General features: G+C 42.6%; 1 protein-coding gene and 1 long non-coding RNA gene across 2 annotated transcripts in view; one reads left to right on the forward strand and one right to left on the reverse strand.

The window, feature by feature from the left end:
- PRAG1 (PEAK1 related, kinase-activating pseudokinase 1) overlaps positions 1-22,659 on the reverse strand; it is a 57,708-nt gene extending 35,049 nt beyond the window's left edge. Inside the window, exons 1-3 of the mRNA XM_007519955.3 lie at positions 22,510-22,659; positions 17,565-17,981; positions 10,673-12,504 (exon numbers count right to left, since the gene is read on the reverse strand). Coding sequence (XP_007520017.1) covers positions 10,673-12,504; positions 17,565-17,894 — 2,162 coding nt within the window. The 5' untranslated portion in view covers positions 17,895-17,981; positions 22,510-22,659. The remainder of the gene's footprint in view (positions 1-10,672; positions 12,505-17,564; positions 17,982-22,509) is intronic.
- LOC132535839 (uncharacterized) overlaps positions 1-22,663 on the forward strand; it is a 611,211-nt gene that overhangs the window by 402,288 nt on the left and 186,260 nt on the right. The window lies entirely within an intron of this gene.

The following is a 22,663-nucleotide window of genomic DNA, read 5'->3' on the forward strand; positions in this document are numbered from 1 at the left end:
AACATTTTATTATTGCGGCTGGGTGGTGGTGTAGCTGGTTGAGTGCACATGTTATAATGTGAAAGAACCCGGGCTCAAGCCCTCAGTGCCCACCTGCAGGGGGAAAGCTTCATAAGTGGTGAAGTAGAGCTATGGGTGTCTCTCTGTATCTCTCCTTCTCTATCTCCCCGTTCCTCTCAAATACTGGCTGTCTCTATCCAATAAATAAAAACAATAAAAACATGTTATTATTAGACATGCTTAGCATCATCTGAGTCTTCAGAAAGTTTTTTTTTTTTTCTGGTGGAGGATCTTATGAAAAACAAAAAGTTGTGAAACGCAATAAAGCAAAGTACAACAAAATGAGAGATGCATGTACACAGAAAGTGCTAGTATTAAAGAAAAAAAATGAATGAACAGGAGTTGGAGGTGGACTTTGGCAATCTCCAGTAAATCCAGTAATACTTATTTAATTCTTTAGTTACCTAAACAGAAACAGGAAACAGCAAAGAAACAGGAGAGTTCACTCTCTTTGGATACCTATCTTTCCATTATGGTATCTTGATGGGAGCCTAAGAAGAAAGATCATAAGCTTTAGAGACCAACACTCAAACCACCAGGAAGAGTTGGTTCATCCACCTATTACTATACCTTGCTTTGAATCTACATATCCAAGATCTTGATAATTAATAGTGTAGCTCAAGGTTTAGTGGCTGCTTTTCTGCTGAGTTGTTCAGGTTACTTAGCTGCATTGTATGAAACTGTAGACAAAGAATCTCATCTCTTTTATTATATTAGCGTGCCTTATTCCCACAAGCATATAAATAAAACAGATCTCTCATGATTCCCCTTCTATTTTCTCACCATCTAACATACAAAAGACTCAGGTAATTGACAAGAGATAAAACAGGAGTGAGTTGTTGCTTGCCACCTTAAAAATCACCGCTATTCTAGCTCATTAATTCCTGTTGGACTCCCTCTACCACAGTGATAGGTGTCTGACCAGAATCTTTGTTTCTGACTGTTTTTGGCAACCACAATTACAGAATTATCTCTCTCTTTTGTCTTCTTAATCTAGCAAATGTTTCAACTTGACTTTTTTTGACCTAGTTTCTGAGCCCAACTATTTGGCTGCAGAAATCTGTGGAGTCTATTGGTTCTCAATTCTACCCTCCTAGCCTGGGAGATTGAAGCCATTTGTAAGAAAGTTACAAGGATGCTCTCCTTCTCTGCTCTGCAGGATAAAGCTCCCTTCCCACAGCCAGGCCAGCTTTTCAGAACGCTCCTATGTGCTGCTCAACAGCCTGGTCTTCTTATTTGCAGTTTTCCCTGAAAGCTCCCCAACCAGCTTAGGTAAGGCTGGGGGGGGGGGGGGCGTCTGCGGGTGGTTTGCCACAGACCATTTCTCAAACAGCTCAGTTCTACACCACTGCCCTCCCTCACTTCACATGCCAATTGCAAGTCCCACAGGTTGCCCCCCACCCTGCACTTCTGACTAACTAGCGATACCCTGGAGGGAGGGTCCAGTGACCTCCTTCTATGGGTTCAACGTATTTGTTAGAGAAGTCCACAGAACTCAGAAAAATATTTCACTCAAAAGGATATAAATCACAACAGTCAAATGAAAGAGATGCAGAAAAGATATGAGGAAAGGAAGTAGGACTTTACCCTTGTCCTAGTGCACCACTTTCCTAACACCAGTACAAATTCACAAGTTTTAGATTTTTATGGAAGTTTCATTTTATAGGTAGGACTGACTAAATCATTAGGCACTGCTCACTGATCCAGCCTTCCACCCAGCTCTTACCCTCTCCTTAGATGTCTGGAGGGGGTGGATGAGACTGGAGTTCTACTCCAAGGTTGGTTTCCCTGGCAATCACCTTACTGACTTAATAAAGACACTTTTCTTTCCCTCTCCTTCACCCTCTCTCTCTCTTTTTTCCTCCCTCTCCCTCTCTTCCTCTCCCTCCTCCTCCCCCTCTCCCACCATCAGGGTAATCACTAGGACTTGCTGCCACTACTGGTGTCTACTTAATATTTTCTTTCCACTAGGTTGAGAAATACAAGAAGCAGAAATACAAGAGGCAGAAAGATATAGAGACAGAGAGAAGAGAGATACCATCACATTGCTCCACTATTTGTGAAGCTTCTTCCCTTGTAAGTGCTCCCATGTGGTGGCCAGCATCCTTAAGAAACCTCAAGGGGAGTCGGGCTGTAGCACAGCAGGGTTAAGCGCAGGTGGTGCAAAGCACAAGGACCGGCATAAGGATCCCGGTTCGAGCCCCGGCTCCCCACCTGCAGGGGAGTCACTTCACAGGCGGTGAAGCAGGTCTGCAGGTGTCTATCTTTCTCTCCTCCTCTCTGTCTTCCCCTCCTCTCTCCGTTTCTCTCTGACCTATCCAACAATGACAAAAACAATAATAACTACAACAATTAAAACAACAAGGGCAACAAAGGGAATAAATAAATAAAATAAATTAAAAAAATTAAAAAAAAATTTTTTTAAAAGTTATCTTTAAGGTTCTCAGAATTCAGGAAGCTTTAAGGGTTTTAAAGACTGTGCCAGAGATTGAACAAAAACTAAATATGCATTATAAGTCACAATGCCACACTATCTCTAAACCCCTTTCACCTCTACTCTTACACCAGGCAGCACACTAGTGCTTCTCCAGGAAAGTACACAGCCCTGAAGAACAAGGCTACGCTTCCTGATTTCAGCCAGCTCTTGGGTTTCCCCGGGAATCCTTGTACCTAATCAATTATTCAACAAAATGGTTATTGCAAACATTCATCAGTTTTTTTTTAACTCATATTCTACCACTCTTACCTCATGGTCATCTTTTAATTTGCATTTATTTATTTTATTTGTATTTTTCATATAATAGAGAGAAAGAGAGATACAGTTAGATGGAAAAGAGTTCTGTTCAGCTCTGGCACAGGGTGGTGCTAGGGATAGGATTTGGGACTTTGGGAGCCGCAGGCATGGAAGTTTGCTGCAATACTGCTGTACCATCTCCCCAGCTCCCATTATGAACTAAATAATGACAGACTCTTCTTTCTTCTTGATCAAGATCATATTGTTAATATGTCAACTCATCATCATTTTTTCTTGTATCTACCTCAAGCACTGCTCAGATCTGGCTTATGATGGTGCAGGGGGTTGACTAAACCTGTGACTTTAGAGCCTCAACCATGCATGTAATTTGCATAACCACCATGCAATTCCCACCCACCAACCCTGAGCTCCAACTGATGGCTTCCCCCCCCCCCAAATATTGAATGGAGTTCCTGAAGAGCAGGAGCCATTCTGAAGGATTTTTTTACAGCTCAGGTACATACAGTGGTCATACTGCCAATTATTTGCCTAGGCTTTAGATTTTTAGGGGAAAAAAATAGCACATGCATAAATGGGCATGAAATAGCCAACTGCCAAATTACCTGGAACTCAGTAAGAAGTATCATTTGAAAGTGATAGATAGTAAACTTAACTGGAGGATAAAATAGTTCTGTAAAAAGGAGTATTTTTATTTTAGGTAGTTTTCATTTTGGAAGTTCTCCTTGTGCTATGAAGGATAGTTGTTTCCATATGTCTGTCTTTTAACTAAGAATAGAGAGTATACCATTTAGAACTTCAGACAAAAGTTAGCAGAGGGGCCAGGTAATGGCATAAGTGCACACACTACAGTGCACAAGGACCTGGGTTCAAGTCCTTGTTTCCACCTGCAGGGGTAAAGCTTCATGATTGGTGAAGTAGGGCTTTAGGTGTCTCTCTGTCTCTTTCCCTCTTTATCTCCCCTATCTCAATTTCTCTATCTCTATCCAATTAATTAAATAAAAAAGGAGAAAATAATTTTTTTTTAAATTCTTTTAAAAAAAAGTTACCTGAAACAGGAGATTTGACAGAACTCTATGGGAGTAGCAGAATACTTTTAGTGCCCAACATTTTTAGAGCTCTGCGAAAAGCCAACAGAAAGAAATAACAAGCAACGTCAGTCAGAATTTGATGATTGATGGTAAATTTTGAAAACTAGAGAGGCAGGCAGTAGCGCAGTAGGTTAAGTGCAGGTGATGCAAAGCACAAGGACCCGCGTCAGGATCCGGTTCAAGCCCCTGGCCCCCCACCTGCAGGGAAGTCGCTTCAGTCTGCAGGTGTCTATCTTTCTCTCCCCTTCTCTGTCTTCCCCTCCTCTCTCCATTTTTCTCTGTCCTATCCAACAATGATGACAACAATAATAACTACAACAATAAAACAAGGACAACAAAAGAGAATAAATAAATATTTCAAAAAATTGAAAACTACTAGCTATGGGACAATGAATATCCTATAGATGGAGTCATGAACACTAACAGAAGGAAAAATAATTTCTTTCATGGAAACATTAACACTCGCTAAACAACAACACCATATTACTGGCACCACAAATTGAGAACAATTCTAATTAATTGCTGAGTTACACACTTAAGATGCGTACTGCTCATTCTAACAGCAAAGCTTCTCTAATCACTAGCTAGGCAGAGGGGTTTGATCACATGACCCGTGCTGTGTTTGTGTTCTCTAAGTCACCTCAGAAAGTACGGAAAAATCTATCCTCAAAATGGTGAAACCACACCCTAGAATTCCTTGCCACTCACCAGTGGAGAAAAAAAAAGTGCTTAGGTGACTACTACAGGAAAGGAACATTCTTGTGGCAAGAGAAGGCTGGCTCCACACACCTGCTCAGCTTTAAATGGGGGGCGGGGGTCAGGGCGGGAAAGCCCAGTAGCAAATATGAAACATAGTCACTGGAGGGAAATTAATTCATGAAAGGATGCATTGTGTCTTCATGGTGTTTGCCCACCTTGCAGCATTAGTAATTATTAACTTCAGCTTCTTAACTCAAAGTGACAGTGTTTTATTAGTGAGACTAGACACAGAACTACAATGCAATGTTGAGTGAAATATCAGGCCAAGATCTTTAGTTCACTTTGGCATTTTTGCCCCTCCCCCATCCAGTGATCTTTTACTTAATATCTAATATATGACAGGCATTCTGCTAAGGTATCCTCTGGAAAAGCCAAAGAAAAATGTTTGTTTACAACATGGTCCCTGTATTCTCAAGAGATTATTATTATTTATTTTTTTTGAAAAGAAGATAAAAACATGAACTAATGCAATGCAAGACACACTATATTAACTATCAAAATGGGTATAAACAGAGTACTGGATCAACCTAGTTTTATAGAGCTACTGTACTTTTAATAGTTAAAGCAACTCATCTCATTATTAAAAGTGTCTTGACATACAAAACATAAACTTAGGTGAGTTTGGAGAAACTGAAATAAACGTGGTAAAGGCATGGTCTCAGCCTACAACTATCTTTCAATAAATATTTCTTGAGCCTCTAGTACATGCCAAGCACTAAACAAATTGTGGATTTACAGATGGCTAAGCATACTCTTTTCTTTCAAAGAGCATCTGGCTTTTTAAAAATAATATTTTATATGCCTGTACCAAGAATGAACTTTATCAGGTCAAAGAAAGCTAAAGGAAGGAAGGAACAGCTATTCTTTCATTACTTCTGGACATCAATCAAGCACAGCTCTGCGTGGTTGAATAGAACATGGAATATGGTCAACATTCAGATTCTGTAACAACCAGTCTGATTAACAAAAAGAATCAAAGTGAACAGAGCCTTTGCTATTTACACTGTATATTTGCTGACTTAATCCATACCATCTCATCCTTGAAAGACAAAATCATAAGTTGCTGACTTTTTAGTCCCTTGCACAGAACTTTACAGAAATCTGGCAATTTGTAGATATCAGGTTAAATAAGATTCTCTTTAATTTTTATCCTTCATTGTGGTTGTATGCTAAAAAATGGAGTGGTCCTAATTTTTTTATATGAATTACTGTTCAACTCATAGAGATTTTCCTAAATTATGAAACAGCAAGAATCTATTTTGATGCTCACTGATATGACATTATTAGATGTCTAGTTTTTTCAGGTTCTATCCACAAACTTATGGGAAGAAGGCAACTATTAATTTTCCCCTGGCATGGAGCAGTACTTAAATTTGCACCATTGACACACATGCTTTATTCTATTTGCCAAACTCTGTTTACGTGTGTGTGTGGGGGGGGGGCAGCAATATCTCCTACAATATGTTCTGTATTCATTCCCACAGGGTTTACTTAACCTCTAGTTGAATTATTTCAGTTTTGTCAAAATAGGTAAAAAAATAAAAAAGAGAGAAAAAGAAAAAAAGCATAGAAATGATCTTTAAGCAGTGTGCCTTCTAATACAAATGGTGATCTTCAAAATACTGTAGTAAAAAAGAAAAAAATTAAAAAAGGCCCATGATATACCAAGATGATAGGATTTCCCAGTCAACTATTAACCATTTCACTGTAACCCATTACAGTTCAAAGTGCCTCGAGAATAAAGCACTTGTAGCATTAATAAGATTAGATATGGGGTCTAGAGACAAGTATTTACTTCATTCACTTAACTCCCATCCTCAGGGCTCATGCTGAGGGACCATGCTACAGAGACCACACAATGAAGTTGTTTCAGGAAAACCGCTCCATCTATGACATTGTGACCACCTATCTGTTGAAAAGCAACTTAGGAGAGTGGAAAGGGGATTAAGAATGAACAAAAGCCCTATGACAGTTTCAGTCTGCTCGCCAACCTCCTTGTAGGAGGGGAAAGCCTTAGCTAAGCAGTGGGCTAATATCACAATTAACACGAGATAGCTTTAAAAACAAAAATATCTCTCACTTTCTTAGGAAAACTGCTTTCTTCTGATTAATATCACCTGAGGCCAGACTATGTGAAACTAAAACCATATAAACTTGCCTTATTTCGTATTCATGTCTCACCCCCTAATTCTACCCCTGAGTACAGTCCTAATTTGGGGTTTCTTTGTGAAATGCTTGTCTATACAAATCAGGTGAATCTTCCTTAACTGACACTGTCACTCAAAAGCCATAAATTGCTTAAAGTCAGGTTTGCATACAGGAATAATATAATGCAGATATAAAGTTGAGTCCTTTGCATCTTATTTATTCCCTCAGGCACTGGTGCTCTCTTTAAGTCTCAAATGTGGCATTTAAACTAAGAAGTCCACACTTCTTTCCTGTAGTTTTTAATCTTCTAACCAGCAGTACTTGTCAATCTTAACCTTCTAACTTCCCTGCTGTGCCATGTCCCATAGAAAAGAAGCATCAGAGTTATTCAGAGACTTGGTGGGGTCCCTCATCCTAAGTAGAGGTGAACTAATACATGTAGGAAGGTTTGTAAGAAAGCACCTAAACTCTGCCTTACCTGTTTAGGAAGAGGATGGGGTGCATAAAAATTTCCAAAAAAGGGCTGTTTCGAGGCTAAATGAGCATCAAAAGCCTTTGCCCTATATGGTTTTTATAACACTAATGGAACAACTCTAATGGAAGTTCACAGAAGACAGTATCTCAAACAGATAAGCTACTGCCAAACATTCAAAATAGGATCCTAGAGAAGCCAAGACATTCTCAATATCACTTTTTCTCCTTCAAGTCAATTTTGTAAAGCAGGGCTATTGGCAAAGCAGAAAATCATGCTCTGTTCTTCTCTGACCCTGGAATGCAAATAGAAGTGAAAAGTAATACTGCCCTGTATGAAACAACAACTTTCTCTAATTCTTTTATCTTTGTGTGTAAATAAGGCCGTAAAATCTTTTATCTTTGTGTGTAAATGAGGCCGGTCTTTAGAAATAGGACCCATTAAACAGGCAGCCCATGTGAAGTAATTATGTTAACCTTATATGTCTCTCCACTTTAGAAAATTGACATCAATCTGTTACAGGTATCAGTGTGGTCTGGGATTGGCATGGAATCTACCATATTCTCATTAACACTCTGACTGCCAATTCCCTAACCTGCTGACTTCGAAGACTATTGATTCCCAACTCTTATAGAACTAAATACCAAGTTCCAAATTAAAAGTCAGGTTACTGTCCCAAGTCTCTCCCCTTGTCTTCTCGTGGGGAAAACGTGATAATTCAAGAGTTAATGCCAGCATGGTTTTAAAAATTTGCTCCAAATGAAAATATGCACACTTTGGTTTATTTTAAATAACTACCAGGTGCCCTTTTCTTTTTCTTGTGTTCTGTTAAGCTCACTAATTTTATTCCTAGATTTTTCTCCCCAAAGTACTGATGATGAAAACTTTGACTTTTACACTTTTATTTTGTTTTAAAAATAAAAATAGAACTCAGAATTGCTGAGATTTCTATTTGGTTTGAGCAATATATAGTCCAATGGTTTTCTATAGCAAACTGGGCCAAAATAAACTCTGGTTTCAACCCAGATGCTAATAAAACCCTATCTGAGACATGTTTCTATGATGACTGTGACTTCACCAAGCCCCATGATTCTTAAAAAAAAAAAAAAATTTTTTTTTTTGCTAATTTATTATTTATTTATCTTGGATAGAAACAGAGAGAAAGTGAGAGGGAAGGGGGAGATAGGGAAAGAGAGAAACACCTGCAACACTGTTTCTCCACTTGTGAAACTTTCTCCCTACAGATGGGGACCAGGGCTTAAACCTGGGTCCCTGTGCACTATAATGTGTGCATTCAACCAGATGTGCCACCACCCAGCCCCTCCTATGACTCTTAAAGTTTTAGTTCCTTCTCCAAGACACAGGTAACGTTTCTGGAACCGGGCCAGGCCCATTTCTATATAGTGCTGTGGTCACTGTCATAGTTAAAAAAAACAAAACGAAAAAAACTGAGTGGCTTTTGCCTTCATAATAATTAACTTTTCCATTTGAATATGTTAATTTAATTTGAAGCTTTTAACAAGTGAGTGTGACAAAACTATTATTACCATTCCAATTTCAAGAGAGCAACTTGGAGGCTTTGCTATAGTAAGTAACTTCCTTACAATCACTTAGTCTAGAAGTGAGAAAGATGCAATATAGACTTGGTTTTCTGATGTCAAAGACTATGACTGTAAATACTTGGCCTAAAGGAGATAGTTACAATGTCCAGGTTTCACTCCATGCTGCCATTACTCACTTCCTACACCAGTCTATTATAACCTATGTGTTTAGAAGCAAGGACTCTGAGCCAAGCTATCAGGTATGGCTGTGCCTTGGCAGGTTGGTTACCTTACCTCTATATCCCTGCCCTTTTTTTCCTTTTTTTTTTTTTTGCTTTCAGGGTTATCATTGGGGCTTGGTGCCTGCACTACGAATACACTTTTCCTGGAGGTCACTTTTTAAATTTTTATTTATTTATTTTTGTAGGACAGAGAGAAATTGAGAGGGAATGGGAAGATACAGAGGGGAAGAGAAAGACACCTGCAGACCTGCTTCACCACTAGTGAAGGGACATCCCTGCAGGTGGGGAGCTGGGGGCTTGCACTTTGTACTATGTGAGTTTAAACTGGTGTGCCATTGCCCAGACACCTTGTATCCTTGTCTTGTTTTCTGGAATTTGGGGATGGTAATTCCTACCTCCTTGGGCTATTCTGAGGGTTAAATGAGGTAATACACTTTAAGTTCTTAGATCCTTGTCTAGCCTACAGCAAGTACCATATAAAATGGGAGCTATTCTTAGTTATGAAATCATTTATTGAGGGAATTTAGACTGTAGCCAAACAAAGGCTGCAATCTGCAACTGCCTTAGCCCTGGAGATGTCTACTCCACTTCTCTGCATGGCAGGCAGCCAGCACATAGTGATCAAAGCAGCCAGCCTGAGAAAAGTCCATGTTAGAACCATTACAGGCTGGGACACCTTAACGTTTGAGTGTTATAGCTATTTTAATTCCCTGCTTCTGACATCAACCTGAAGGCACATAAGTTAAAACAGATTCACTGGAAATGACATGACTAGAGAAAATCTGTTTAGGAAGGGGTGTCACTTTTTTTTTTAACAGCAGATTTCTTCCTGATAGAAATCAGTTTTGCTCTAGTAGAAGGAGCCCCCACCCCCCTGAGTTTCAATCCCATGCACAGTTCAGCACCTTAAAAAACATTTATTTTTCTCGAGCCTTTGAAAGGTACTTTCAACTGGCAGGAAAGAACAGTGAAACACTAGAGAAAGTTGTGAGATTCAGAATGCTAAAATTACTTTCCCCCCCCCCCCCTTTCTCACTAAAAACCCACATCTGCAGAAATAACTACTACTGTTTTTGACCCCAAGGCCTAATCTACCATATTGGTGACAGTTTCTGAAACACATTTTCAAGGCCCATTCATCTCCTCCTCTTTTTTGCCTCTCCAAATGCTGTAGCACAGCCTCCTTTAGTCTCTATTGCATGTTCAAATACGTAAGGGGAAGGGGGAGGGAGATGTTGAGAATTTTCTAAAAATCCTGCTGAAGATTTTTCAGAGATCAAGAAAAAAATTTAAAAAAGGATTACCAGATTATAAAAAATATGAGCACTAAGAGGAAGTGCTAGGTCAGCAAGACTTCTTTGAAAGATCCATTCTAAATCACCAGCCCCAAGCAGGGCACAGTTTGTAGGTTTAAAACATGAGCAGTCACTCAGAAATTTACACAAAGGCACAAGGGTCTCGGGGTATAAGCTGGTGCCTGCAGTACAGGATTCCAAGCTTGGGCCTGAGACCCTGGGGAGAGGTGGCAAAGGTAAAGATTTTTCTTGAGGAAGGAGCCTTTTGTCCTGTCAGAGAAGTTCTGCACATACACAGTCAGTCATACTCACCTTGATTTTGGAGGTGGTGGAGGAGGTGAGAATGTCTCTATCCCACTTCTGTCTTTGGGAAACTCAAAGGCAAAAGAGGCTGATTTGCTCATCCCAGTGCCCACTTTGATGTTCTGCTCAGAGGAGCTGTCTGTGGGGTGAATACGGTGCCAAGTTGAGGAGCTGGAGGGGTCTGGTGTGCCATTTTCCATCTCACTCCCCCAGCTCTGACTCAATAATTCCTGTTCCACCTCCTCCTCTTCCTCTATCCGGCACTGTCGGTTCCAGGCCCCAGTCTGGTATCGGGGTCGCCTCTGGTCCAAAGTTGAAGCAGAGGTAGCAGGTGGGGGGCACCTGATGGAGTCATTGCTGGTGACACCATTGGCTCGGCAGGAAGAAGCAGGGTCAGAGGGGACCCTGGAAGGAAGCTGGGGTCCTATGCTGCCACTAGAGTTGACCTCACTGAGTTTGGACAGTGGAGAGGTGGATGGTGACACCGGGGACCCACCAGGGCTACTCTTGGATAGCTTGGGGGGAATGGCAGGCCTCCTTTTTGGAGAGTTCTCATTGGCATCTGGACGGTGATCTTCCCTAGAGCCATGCCCCTGCCCAGTGGAAGTCTCTTCACCTGCCTCAGAGTCCTGGCTCACAGGCCCATGTGGCCATTGCACCCCTACTGCGGAGTCAGGGCTGCTCAGGTAGATTGTCCGATGGTCCTCTTCTGGGTGGGCTGCCATCACTGTGATGGTGGCTGCTACCTGGGAAATCATATCCGGGCCCTCTCTGCCCTGTCCCCAGCCAGATGCTGTTTTCTGAGCCCAAGTGTTAGCTGTCCGTATCTGACTCTGGCCCTGAGCCGGTGTTGGCTGTTCTGCCTTGGCCTGTGGCCTAGACGGTGCTGGAATTGACTTCTTCCTCTTGGTGCTCTCAGCATAGATGGGTTCTGGCTGTACAGTCTCCTTGGGCTGTGCAGCAGTCTGGGGTTCCCCACTCAGCCCATGGCACTTGCTAGATGTCACCCCGTGACAATTAGAAGAGTCCTGCTGCTTCCCCAATGTGGGTTCTTTCATGAGAGAACAGTAATCACTCTCAAGATGAGGAGCAAAGGGGCTGCTGGTGCCACTGCTGCCACTCCCACAGGACAGGCCATCAGAAGAACTGGCCATCTCTGAGGTAAGGGATGGCTTCTTGGGGCCCAGGTGAGGTACATTCTCAGTGGAACCCTGGCCACAACACTCTCTTGGGAAGTTCAGAGTCTGCTTCTCCTCCTCACTTGGCCCTGAGCACCTTCCCTGACCCCAGCAGATTGGTGGGCAGTCCACTCTGCCATGTCTGTGCTGGGAGCCTTCAGTCTGGGCAGCATCCTTGGCAACAGGGCTCCCAGGGCAACAGTCCAGGATGGAGCAATATTCACCCCCTTCACTGTCCCCTGAGGGTGAACACCTTTGATCACAGTCATCCTCTGAGGGCAGTGACTCCCGTAGTGGTTGTGGAGAGGGGTAGGGCCCAGGACCCTTGTGACAGACAGATGTCATACCAGCGAAGGTAGCCAGTTTCTGGCGGAAGCTGTCCTGAGTGGAGGGCAGCTCTGGGTACGAAAGTGTGGGTTTATCTTCTCGGCCAGCCTTCTCATCATGGAAAATCAATGGGTGAAAGGCAGTGCTCCGTTCCCCTCTGGCTTCCAAACTGTGCAGGCTGATCATGGTATAAGCAGGGGGGCATCGAGATTGACCGTCTGTGGTGGCAGGGGGTCCAGCAGGCTTTTGTATGCCACGTACGTTGCCCAGATAAGCTATAGGCACATCTTCCTGCTTCGGGATGGGTAGCTTGCCAGGGGCTCGTCTCCAGATGACCTACCCAGCCCCAAAGTGAAAAGACATGTGTTAGATTATGTCAGTGAGAAAAAGGAAGACAGAAGTGGTGAGCGGGAGGTGCCCTGATGCTGTCCACTGTCACCATGCTACAGGGAAGGGGATGCTGTGAAGAACGCCCACCTTCTGATCTCCCCTCTGCCTCGCAATGCTGCCAGGGCTCACATGGAGCCACCAGCTTTCTAGACACTGCTGTGCTGCCCACTCACAGTTTGTAATCCTTTTGGTTTAAGCCTATGAGGTAGGGAGAGGAGACTATCTAAAAATAATAATATTTTTCCCTTCTTCCTGGAAGCTGCTAGTTAAGTTCACCTATGTGCACTGAAAACTAGAGTTCTGAGTTTTGTTTAATCTTGGCTTTGTAGTCATTAGTACTTTAGATAACCATGCCACAGAGAATTTTTTAAATTTATTTATGCAATTTTTTATATAGTGATTTACAGAATTATGAGATAATATGAGTATAATTCCACACTGTTCCTACCACCAGAGTTCCTGGTGAACATTCTTAATAAAACCAAATGCTTTTTAAAACCCTGGAGCTAGAAGAGTAGAGAGAGTTCATCTGGTAGGGTGCCTGTTGGGGTGATGCAGTATACCTGCGACCACGGGAAGTCCAGCACAGAGCTCGGAGATCATCAGCCTTAGCAACAGAGTATGCAGCAATCTGCGCAGGCGCTAGGGACTCTGGGTGGATCCAGTCTGTGCTGGCACACAAAGCATTGTGGGTGGACTGAATAGACTTAAAAGTACAGCCAGCCAGAAGTCCGCTAAAGCCCTTCTGAAGTTTCAACAGCCTGTCTTGCCATATATTGCCTGGAGTCCAAGTCTGAGCCCTGGCATGCAACACTGAAGTGTCACAGCACTGTGGGAAGCTCTGGTACTACAGTATCTTTCTCTCTCATATATGTATGATATATTATATCTGTGTGTGTACATATATATGCATATATCTATATCTGAAAAAGTAGCCTAGATTGATAAGATTACACATGTGGGAGAACTCTGCAATGCAAAAACCAAAACAACAAAAAACCCTGCTGGGAGAGCCACTGGAAAAGTTACTTTCCACCACCACTATACAACCCTCCCCACTAGGTAGGCAGTGACTTCAATCAGAGGCTACCTGATGACCAGGCTAGCTGTTTTTGTTTTTGTTTATATTTATTTATTTTCCCTTTTGTTGCCCTTGTTTTTTATTGTTGTTGTTATTGATGTCGTCGTTGTTGGATAGGACAGAGAGAAATGGAGAGAGGAGAGGAAGACAGAGAGGGGGAGAGAAAGAGTGACCCCTACAGACCTGCTTCACCGCCTATGAAGAGACTCCCCTGCAAGTGGGGAGCCGGGGGCTCCAACCAGGATTCTTACATTAGTCCTTGCACTTGGTGACACGTGCACTTAGCCTACTGCGCTATGGCCCAACTCCCTAACTAGGCTAGTTTTGTACTGAAACAGAGGTCTAGAATGGTCATTCCCTTTACAGAAATCACTGTTCCCTCCTCCTTCTCTTTGGAAGTTAGTTTCAACCTCCACCTTCAGAAGCAGCTTCAAAGCAAGGATTGCATCTGCTTTCTTTTCAAGAAAATGCTGAATCAAAGCATATGTTGTAAGAAGTGAAGGTCACACGTATGACCTGGTGAACTGATGGCACTTGCTCATGAAGAAGTGGAATATATCTGATGAAAGGCCTCTCATTTCATATCTCCATGACTTAAAACTGACTTATACTTTCCCAAAGGCTCACACAACCTTCCTGACCCATATACCAACTTGATATAGGAAAATTAGACCAAGAGAAGAGGTCAAGAAGCTTGAAAATGCTTCTCAGAATCTGTCTTAGAGGCATAAGGGTTAGTAGCTACATCTAGAGGCTACAGACTCTAGCAGCCTGGTCTATAAGCTCTCTATATAACTGCATCTTTTTTTTTTAATACTCCAACTTATGCATATAAAAAGCACACATAGAATACACGAATACAAGAAAACAGGTTTAAATTGGCCCATCTATTAGAATGATTCATCTTGTGAAAAACAGCACGGCATCAGTGAATAAATGACACATGTAGAATTCATAACTAAGTAGAATTCAAACTATCTAAGATGAAAGTATCATCTCTCAAGATTCACTTAATTTTCTTGGAATTTTCATGTCAGGAGATGAATTCTGTCAGAAGGTTGATATTTATTTTCTTATTTATTTATCAGAGAGGCCATTGAGGAACAGAATACTTTCTCCTTATAAAGGACTTAATGAATAGTGATCTATAGCCCAAGGTTTTAATTACATGTAGATGATCGCCAACAATTATTACTATAGTCCTTCCTGCTAAGAATCTATTTACTGATCTTTATTTATTAATTAAAATTTTTCTTTTATGTGATTTCTTAGAAGGCCCAAGGCCAGGCCACCTGAGATCTGATCCATTAGAAATCTCTAGCAGTCTCTACAGGCATGACAAGAGGCAACTTTCTTTGATTATACTTATTAGTTGCTTTTTTCCCAGGCTAACAGATGAGATATTTGATCTCCAAGTTCTGGTTCTGCTATAAGAAAAGATATTTTATTTCAAAATACAAATTAATGATTTACAATTTATTTATTTATTTATTTATTTTGGCCAGGTAGTGGCGCACCCGGTTGAGCACACAGGCTGTTATGTACAATGATCTGGGTTCAAGATCCTGGTCCCTACCTGCAGGAAGGAAACTTTACAAGTGGTCAAGTAGTGCTGCAAGTGACTCACTCTCTCCTTCCCCTCCTCTCTATCTTCCTTTCCCTCTCAACTTCTCTCTGTCCTACTGAATTAAAAATAAATGTTGAAAAATTAATAATCATACCTTTTCAAAAATTACCTGTGAGATGAGCAGAGCTATCTATTCTCTAGGGGTATAACTGTTTTTAGTGATTCTACATCAAAGCTGGTAAAATCCAAATGTCAAAACTGGAAATATAAACACTGGTCAGGATTTGAATGGTAGTAAGGGATCACTGCTAACAACTTGCAGTGTAGTAATGGCATTCTGGTTATATTTTTATGAATAATTTTTCAAAGATGTGTTAAAACGATAAAGTGGCAGGCATTGGTTTTAAAATCATAGGGAAAGAGGAGTGGCAGGGCCAGTAGAGATGAAACTAGACTGATCATGACTTGATAACATTAAGCTTACCTGGAGAATGGTAGATGCATGGGACTCTTCTCAATGATCACTATGTGCACATATATCTAAAATTATCTGAGGCCAGTGAGATAGCTCACTTGATAGTTTGTCATGTGAATGGTCCAAGTTTCAGTCCCTGGTACCATGTGGGAGTGCTATATAGGAGAAGATTTGGTGCCATGGTCTCTCTCTCTCTCTCTCTCTCTCTCTCTCTTAGTCTCTGTCAGTCTATCTCTATCTGAAAAAGTTGACCTAATAATGAAAGTCATCCCTGCATGCCAAAAAAAAACCAAAAACAATCAAACAAATAAATGTAATTTTGCTATAAACCAGAGCTTATTTTCTTCTGTTTAACTAATTACACAGTTTAACTGCATTAACTCAATAAATGATCAGAGAATGTTTTATATATTGAAGATCTGAATTACAAAAAAAAGTCAAATTGAAAAAAGTCTCTGAGATTTGTGCTTTAAAAAGTAGAGTAAAATAACATTATCAGTGAAAATACTTCTTTCTTTTTAAAAGTTTCATATTTTTGAATAGATATGGCCCCCTAGACTGACCTGGTAAACAGTAAATTGTATTCATATATTTTCTTCAAGTTTGGGAGCTACTCTCTGCTCTGATCCAGCTTTCTAGTCCTATTCTCCACTCTGACACCATTGTTCCAGACAAGATTTTCACTCCACCTGCAGGTTAGCTGCGAACTCAAGCAAAAAATTACCATAGTCATGGGCTCCCAGGTTCATACCTAAAATAGAGTTCCTAACTTTTATCCACCCTAAAACCTCTATTCCCATATGCTCTATTCCTATTTTATGGTTTCTGTTCATTTAACATTTTGTCCTGCTTTATATCAAAATACATTCCAGCCATCAAGTTGCAGATGCTACTACAATTTCATTCTGACTTCCCTGAGCAGACAACCTCACCAGTGCACCCTGGAACCCCACTTATCCAGAGCCCTACCCTACTAGGGAAAGACAGAAACCAGTTGGGGGTATGGATCAACCTACCAGTGCTCATGTCCAGAGGAGAAGCAATTATAGAAACCAGACGTTCCACCTTCTGCAACCTATAAAGAATTTTGGTCCATACTCCCAGTGGGATAAATGTTAGGGGAAGAGGACCTAAGGGTTCTGAACTCCAATTCCATTAGGACCCAGAGAGAGAAGAGAAAAAGGAAGGACATTTGGATGCATTAGGTGTGACTCATAAAGGAAGAGAAGGCAGGAAAAAATGGGCAAATATATATAAATACAGATAGTTAAAGAAATAATAGTCAACCCATATCTGTGATCTTGGGAAAACACTGCAGTTTCCAATGGAGGGAGTGGGGACACAGAATTCAGGTAGTAGGAAAGGTGTGGAATTATACTCCTATCATCTTATAATATTGCAAATCAACATTAAATCACTAATAAAAATTAATTTTGTTTCATGTTTAAATATTTTATTTGGTGAGAGGAAGACAGACAGATATAGATAACAGAGTAATGCTCAGCTCTACCTTAAGGTGCGGCTAGAAAATGAACCTGGGACCTCAGAGTCTCAGACATGAAAGTCATTCGCAGTACCATTATGCTATCTTACCAGTCCTAGAAGTCTCATTTGTATGTGCCCTTATACAGGCTCCATATAAATATCTAATGTAGTTTCTAGAAACATTTTGAGAGATGGGATGGATGGTTTTCCACTAGAAGAAACAGATAAAAAAAGGAGTGCAGCAGACAGAAAGGAACAATCTTGGGGCAAGCTGATGGGAAGCTATCCTGCAGGCACCTTGTTATAATCAGCCTTTCTTGGGGGCCAGCTAGTCACCCACTATTGCAGTAGGAGTAGCCTCAGTTAAAAACAAAAACACAAGGGTTAGGCAGCCTCACCTGTGAGACCTCAGCACTCATGTTGGCTTCTGTCCACACATCAGAAGTCTCAGAGTTCATCATGGTGGGTTTCACAGCAATGGTGGGTTTGGAGTAAGGTGAACTGTTCACACCTTCATCTTCCAGGCGGCTAACCTCAGGCCGGGGGGGCAGGCGAGGTGGAGGGGGCAGGTTGCCAGTTCTGGGCAGGGAATGGCCAGGTGCCAGCTGGTGATCGCTCCGCAGGCAGAAGCAGTTCTTGCAGGACCCAGGCTTCCAGATGTGCTCCACAAAGTCACTGCACGCAGACATTTTCAGGCCCTCGGGGTTCAGTCGGATGGTCTGGTGCATCTTGAGCAGACAGTTTGTTGGTTCATCTTGCACCTGGCTCTCCGGGATGGCCTTATAGGAGGCAGATGTGGGTCACAGAACAGCTTTCTGAAAAAAGCAGAACACATGGTTGGTCAGAAACTCCCCCAAGCACAAGGAGAGATGGGTACATTATCAGTTAGAATTTGATTATTTGATCAGGGAGGAAAACATGGAGGAAAATGGAAAAAAAAAAAAAGCAAAGATTAGTATTCCATTTATTCCAAGGTCCTCACCCATTTGTCAGAAGGTTCTTAGTCACTCTCTAATGGTGTGGCCTTATCAGAAAGCTATAAAAACTAAACACAACTCTATTACGTGAACAGAGAGCATAAAAAGATATTCAGTCTTCTAATATCCTAAGCATTCTGAGGTTTGAAGCAACAATAAGAATAAACCAGAAAGTGTTTGAGATAAGAAGCCTGTCTCTCTTATCCACACACTCAATAGCTGCCAGAGTGTCCAGTCAGCCTGGACACTGCCTCAGAAAAACAAAGAAAACAACAACAACAACAAAAATAAGAGGTATACAGCAAATCTAATAAAAGTAATGGCTTCCAGAGGAAAGGGCATCATTTTAAGTAAGAACTATGTGAAAGACAAGGCAATCCTGGGCTCTGAAATCAGCCCTGTAATCCATGCATCTGACCACACACAGACTGAGCAGCCGATGAAGAGAAGGTGTGTGTGGTGCTGGCCTGTCTCAACCCCTAGGCCTTACCAGGATGCCAGGCAGTTTTACAATCTCTTGTTTCCTTGCTTAATATATGGTATACAGTCTGGTGTTTAGTGAGGTCAACTAAGAGCTAGAGGTGGAGGTCAAGCAGGAAAATCAAAGAGAAATGAAGAGGACAACCGCTCTGTGTCTAAGGGTGACTACACATATGTTCACATAGTTATTTTCTCTGTGATACTCTAAGTCAGCTTGCTGAAAGAGTTGCCTCTGAGAATAAAACTAAAGTTCAGAACCCAGTAAACTCACCACTCAAGAGGAACTCAGGAGATGACAGATATTAACCAACTGACCTGAATACCAGCCCCCACTATCAGACAGTTGTTAATCACTTTTTTTTTCAGATATAGAAACAGTGCCAATGACATAAACTAAGGTCTGCCTACAGACACAGAGAGTTTGGTGATTCTTAAACACGGAAACCAACTTTGCAGGGAGTCTCACCTCACTGCAGAGTTCATTACATTGCCTGCCATTATCTGTTTGCTGTTCATTGCTTTTTCTTTCCTCACTGAAATGAACTTTCTCATAAGGAAAATGTGCATGAAAAACAAACAAACATACATACCTATTAAGAACCCAAGGCGAACAGACTCTTATTAAATAGGGAAGGTTTTGCCCTAGTGTTTGAGTTCTTCTACCTTCCTCCCATGAGAAGGTGCTTTGAGGATGATGCTTTCTAACCTATCAGCCAGGTGGAGTGAGGATCCCAGAATCTTTTGTGGGAAGTATATTCCCCCTCTCCTCCCACACTCACAGCTAGGGAAGATTATTCAACAAGTACTGAAGTTAAATTTGCCTCTTTTACCTCCAACGTTAACCAGAAAATCCACTGCATCTTTAAACTAAATGGACACTGAAACAAACAAACAAACAAATAAACCAAGCAATTGTCTTTTAGCAACTGCATTGGTTTAGGGTCTTTTGCAGCCCTCTCTTTATGGTGGTTGTCAGTGATGCTCTAAACATGCCTAAGTAGATACAAGTAGCAGGTTCATTCCTTGCCAAGTTCCCCAGAAGAGGTCACTACACTTCAACAAGCACAGGATATGATAGCAAGTGTGCCTTTCCCCACCTTCAACTGCAAGTCAGGGTGAGCATATATGACTGTGCTGCTCAGTTCTGGAAGGAGAGAAAAAGTGGAGGAGGTGTTCTGGTGTGCAGTATAGCAAGTTTCTTAACCCTGGCCTGGGTTGGAGTCTCCCTGGGGAGCTAAAGGAATATGCCTAGGCTTGCCTGGCCACAGAAAACACAGGTGGTTTTTACTGAAAGCTGAGGGCTCCCCGGCATCTTGGGTGGGTGAGATGGAGAGGGACAGCTTGGAAATCAGTTCTGTGTGGGCTCCTCCTAGTCCTGCAGCTTCTGAGGAAGCTGAGCTATCTGAGGAGGTGGGTACACAACCACTTCCTTAGGGCTACCACAGATTCACAGAGGCAGTTCTGGTGGCCACATCTCACTTCCTCTTCCTCTACACACTGTCATGGGGAACTGCTTGATGCTAGAGGCCCCCTCCTCCATTCTGTCCACTGCAGCCTGGGGGCCGGGGGGGGGGGGGGGGGGATTTCTGGTAGGCTCTGGATTATTAACAAAGGGAGCTCACTTCAGAATCCCTCTCTTAATGAGCACTCATTTCTCTCCACTCTCATCCTTAGCTTTGGAATTCTCTGGTGATAGGCACATGGATCAGTCACAGTACATGTGTGGCTCAAAGGCTTTTAAGGAAAAGTCTTAAAAAAAAAAAAGAAAAGAAAACAGAATGAAGCTCTGGGCAACTCACATCTTTGACCAGTGGCATCCTGTTAAAAACTGTCTTTCAGTGGCAGCAAACTGAATTTACTACTTTGTCCACTCAGAAAAAAAAAATCCTCTGCCAGTTTTATCTAGAAAGGTTCTGGGGGGGCTGGATGGTGGTACACCTGGCTGATCGCACATTACAGTGCACAAGAGCCCCAGGTTCAAGCCCCCATCCCCACCTGAAGGGGAAAAGCTTCACAAGTAGTAAAGCAGGTCTTTCCTTCTCTATCTCCTCCTCCCCTCTCAATTTCTCTCTGTCTTTATCCAATAATAAATAAATAAAAATATTTTTTTAAAAAGCTTCTGTGACTGGAATGATCCTGCTTATTTTAAGTAAAAGATGGTGAAAAACTCAGCTGGTGAGCTCACAAAACAAAGTGGGAGTTGCACTTACCAATGCCCACTCCCCACAGCTTGAGAATGATACTCCCAGCCCACATTCCTTACCTCTGATGGGGAGGCAGCCCCCAGAATTATGCAAATTCTCTCATTTCAGTAGGAGGTTGCAGTGTAAGATTAGAAAAAAAGATCTCTCAGCATTCTTTTGGATCCAACCCATGATGAAATAGCTTTGCTCTGCACACCTCTGCACTAGATTTGTGGCTACAATTTGCAAGACTAGAGCTGTCAGAAAAAATCCCCACCCGATTTCAATAAGAATCTGAAGAATGGTAGCTTAATCCATAAAATTAAATATTTTGGCTCAAAATGTGCTTTGTACTTGCATCAAAAGTTGCTGATTCCTTCCCCCAAAGTGACAAAATTCTAGAAAGCACCCATGTAAACAATTACACATACATACTACAATTAAAGTAATATAACACCAGAAAACAAAAATATGTATGGAAAGTCTCTGGGTTTCAATACACATTAATGGGGGTTGCCCAGACAGCAAGAAAAGAGTGATAACACATTTCTCACACACACACACACACACACACACACACACACACACACACACCCCACATGGGGCAAATCACAATCCTCACATAACCTTTCTTTCTTTCTCTTTCTTCCTTTCTCTCTTTCTCATCTCTCCAATACTCTGTAATCTAATCTCAGCAGTAGGAATGTGGTTTTTGTGGGTTACACTCAGTGCAGTCTAAACCAACAAGAAGGATACAGTCAAACAGGACCCCTTGACAGCAAAATTAACTGAAGGATTCCCCAGCACTGACTGTTAACATTGTCATCTCAAAAAAGGAAAAGAGTTGTTGAAGACAGTTCAGGCTAATGATTAAGGTCTCCTTAACCTGACTGCAGACTGTAGGCATCGCAATACCCCTTCTCTCCCTTTAGTCCCTTGGCTTTGCCATAGTCTCTGCAAAGCCATGTGTCTGCAGGCTAAGTTCTACCTGAGAAAAATACCCACGGTGCCATGGCCCTGCCTCCATTCCCACTCACAGCAAAGAGGCACGGTTCTAATTTGGTGTGTGTGTGTGTGTGTGTGTGTGTGTGTGTGTGTGTGTGTGTGTGTGTGTGTTACACAGGGATCAGCCAGAGCTGGTGAAAAAAGGCATCATCTCATTTACCTCTGGAGATTCAGAAGGTGGCATCAAATCGGTGCAAAAAAAAAAAAAAAGCAGCTTTCCTCCCAGACCCTAGACCATCCACCTGGGGTCCTGGTCCCAGGAGCCCCAGTGCCCTTTACTCCTCTGACAAGAATTCTTGCCGCGGAGATGAGGTCTCCTCGCTAGCAATCAATCGCCCAAGCCGAGCAGCAAGACCTGGAGACCAGCAGCAGCACAGTCAGTCTTCCCTCCTGGAACTCGGACGAAAAGTTTCCCATTCTCCAGAGCGCGATTCTCAAAATGATCTTCCCGAACAGTCCCCTGCTCCTCAGCCCACCAGGCTGGGCTCCCCTCCTTGGGACGCAGCCCCGGGGTGCATGCACGCGGTCCTCACGCCCCGCCCCCCCACCCCCAGCCTCCTGTCACCCCCCCCCTCGGGAGGGGGTGGAAATCCTACAGAGGGTCGCCCGCAGCGACCCTGCAAAGCTCCCCCCTGCAAAGCTCCCCACTGCGGCTAGGCTCGCCAGACAAAAAAAGAGGCGGAATGTGCGGGGCTTACCTCCGGGCCGCGCTCCCCTGGCCTCGCCGTCGGTCGCCGAGCTGCCAGCTGCCCCGCCGGCCACCGCGGAGCATTGTTCGCAGAGCGAGTGCGCGCCCCGCCGCGGGCCAGTGTCGTCTGCCGGGGCCTGGCGGCCGGGTGGCAGCTGCGCGCG

This window comes from Erinaceus europaeus, chromosome 2 (assembly GCF_950295315.1).
Source record: "Erinaceus europaeus chromosome 2, mEriEur2.1, whole genome shotgun sequence".
Classification (NCBI taxonomy): domain Eukaryota; kingdom Metazoa; phylum Chordata; class Mammalia; order Eulipotyphla; family Erinaceidae; genus Erinaceus; species Erinaceus europaeus.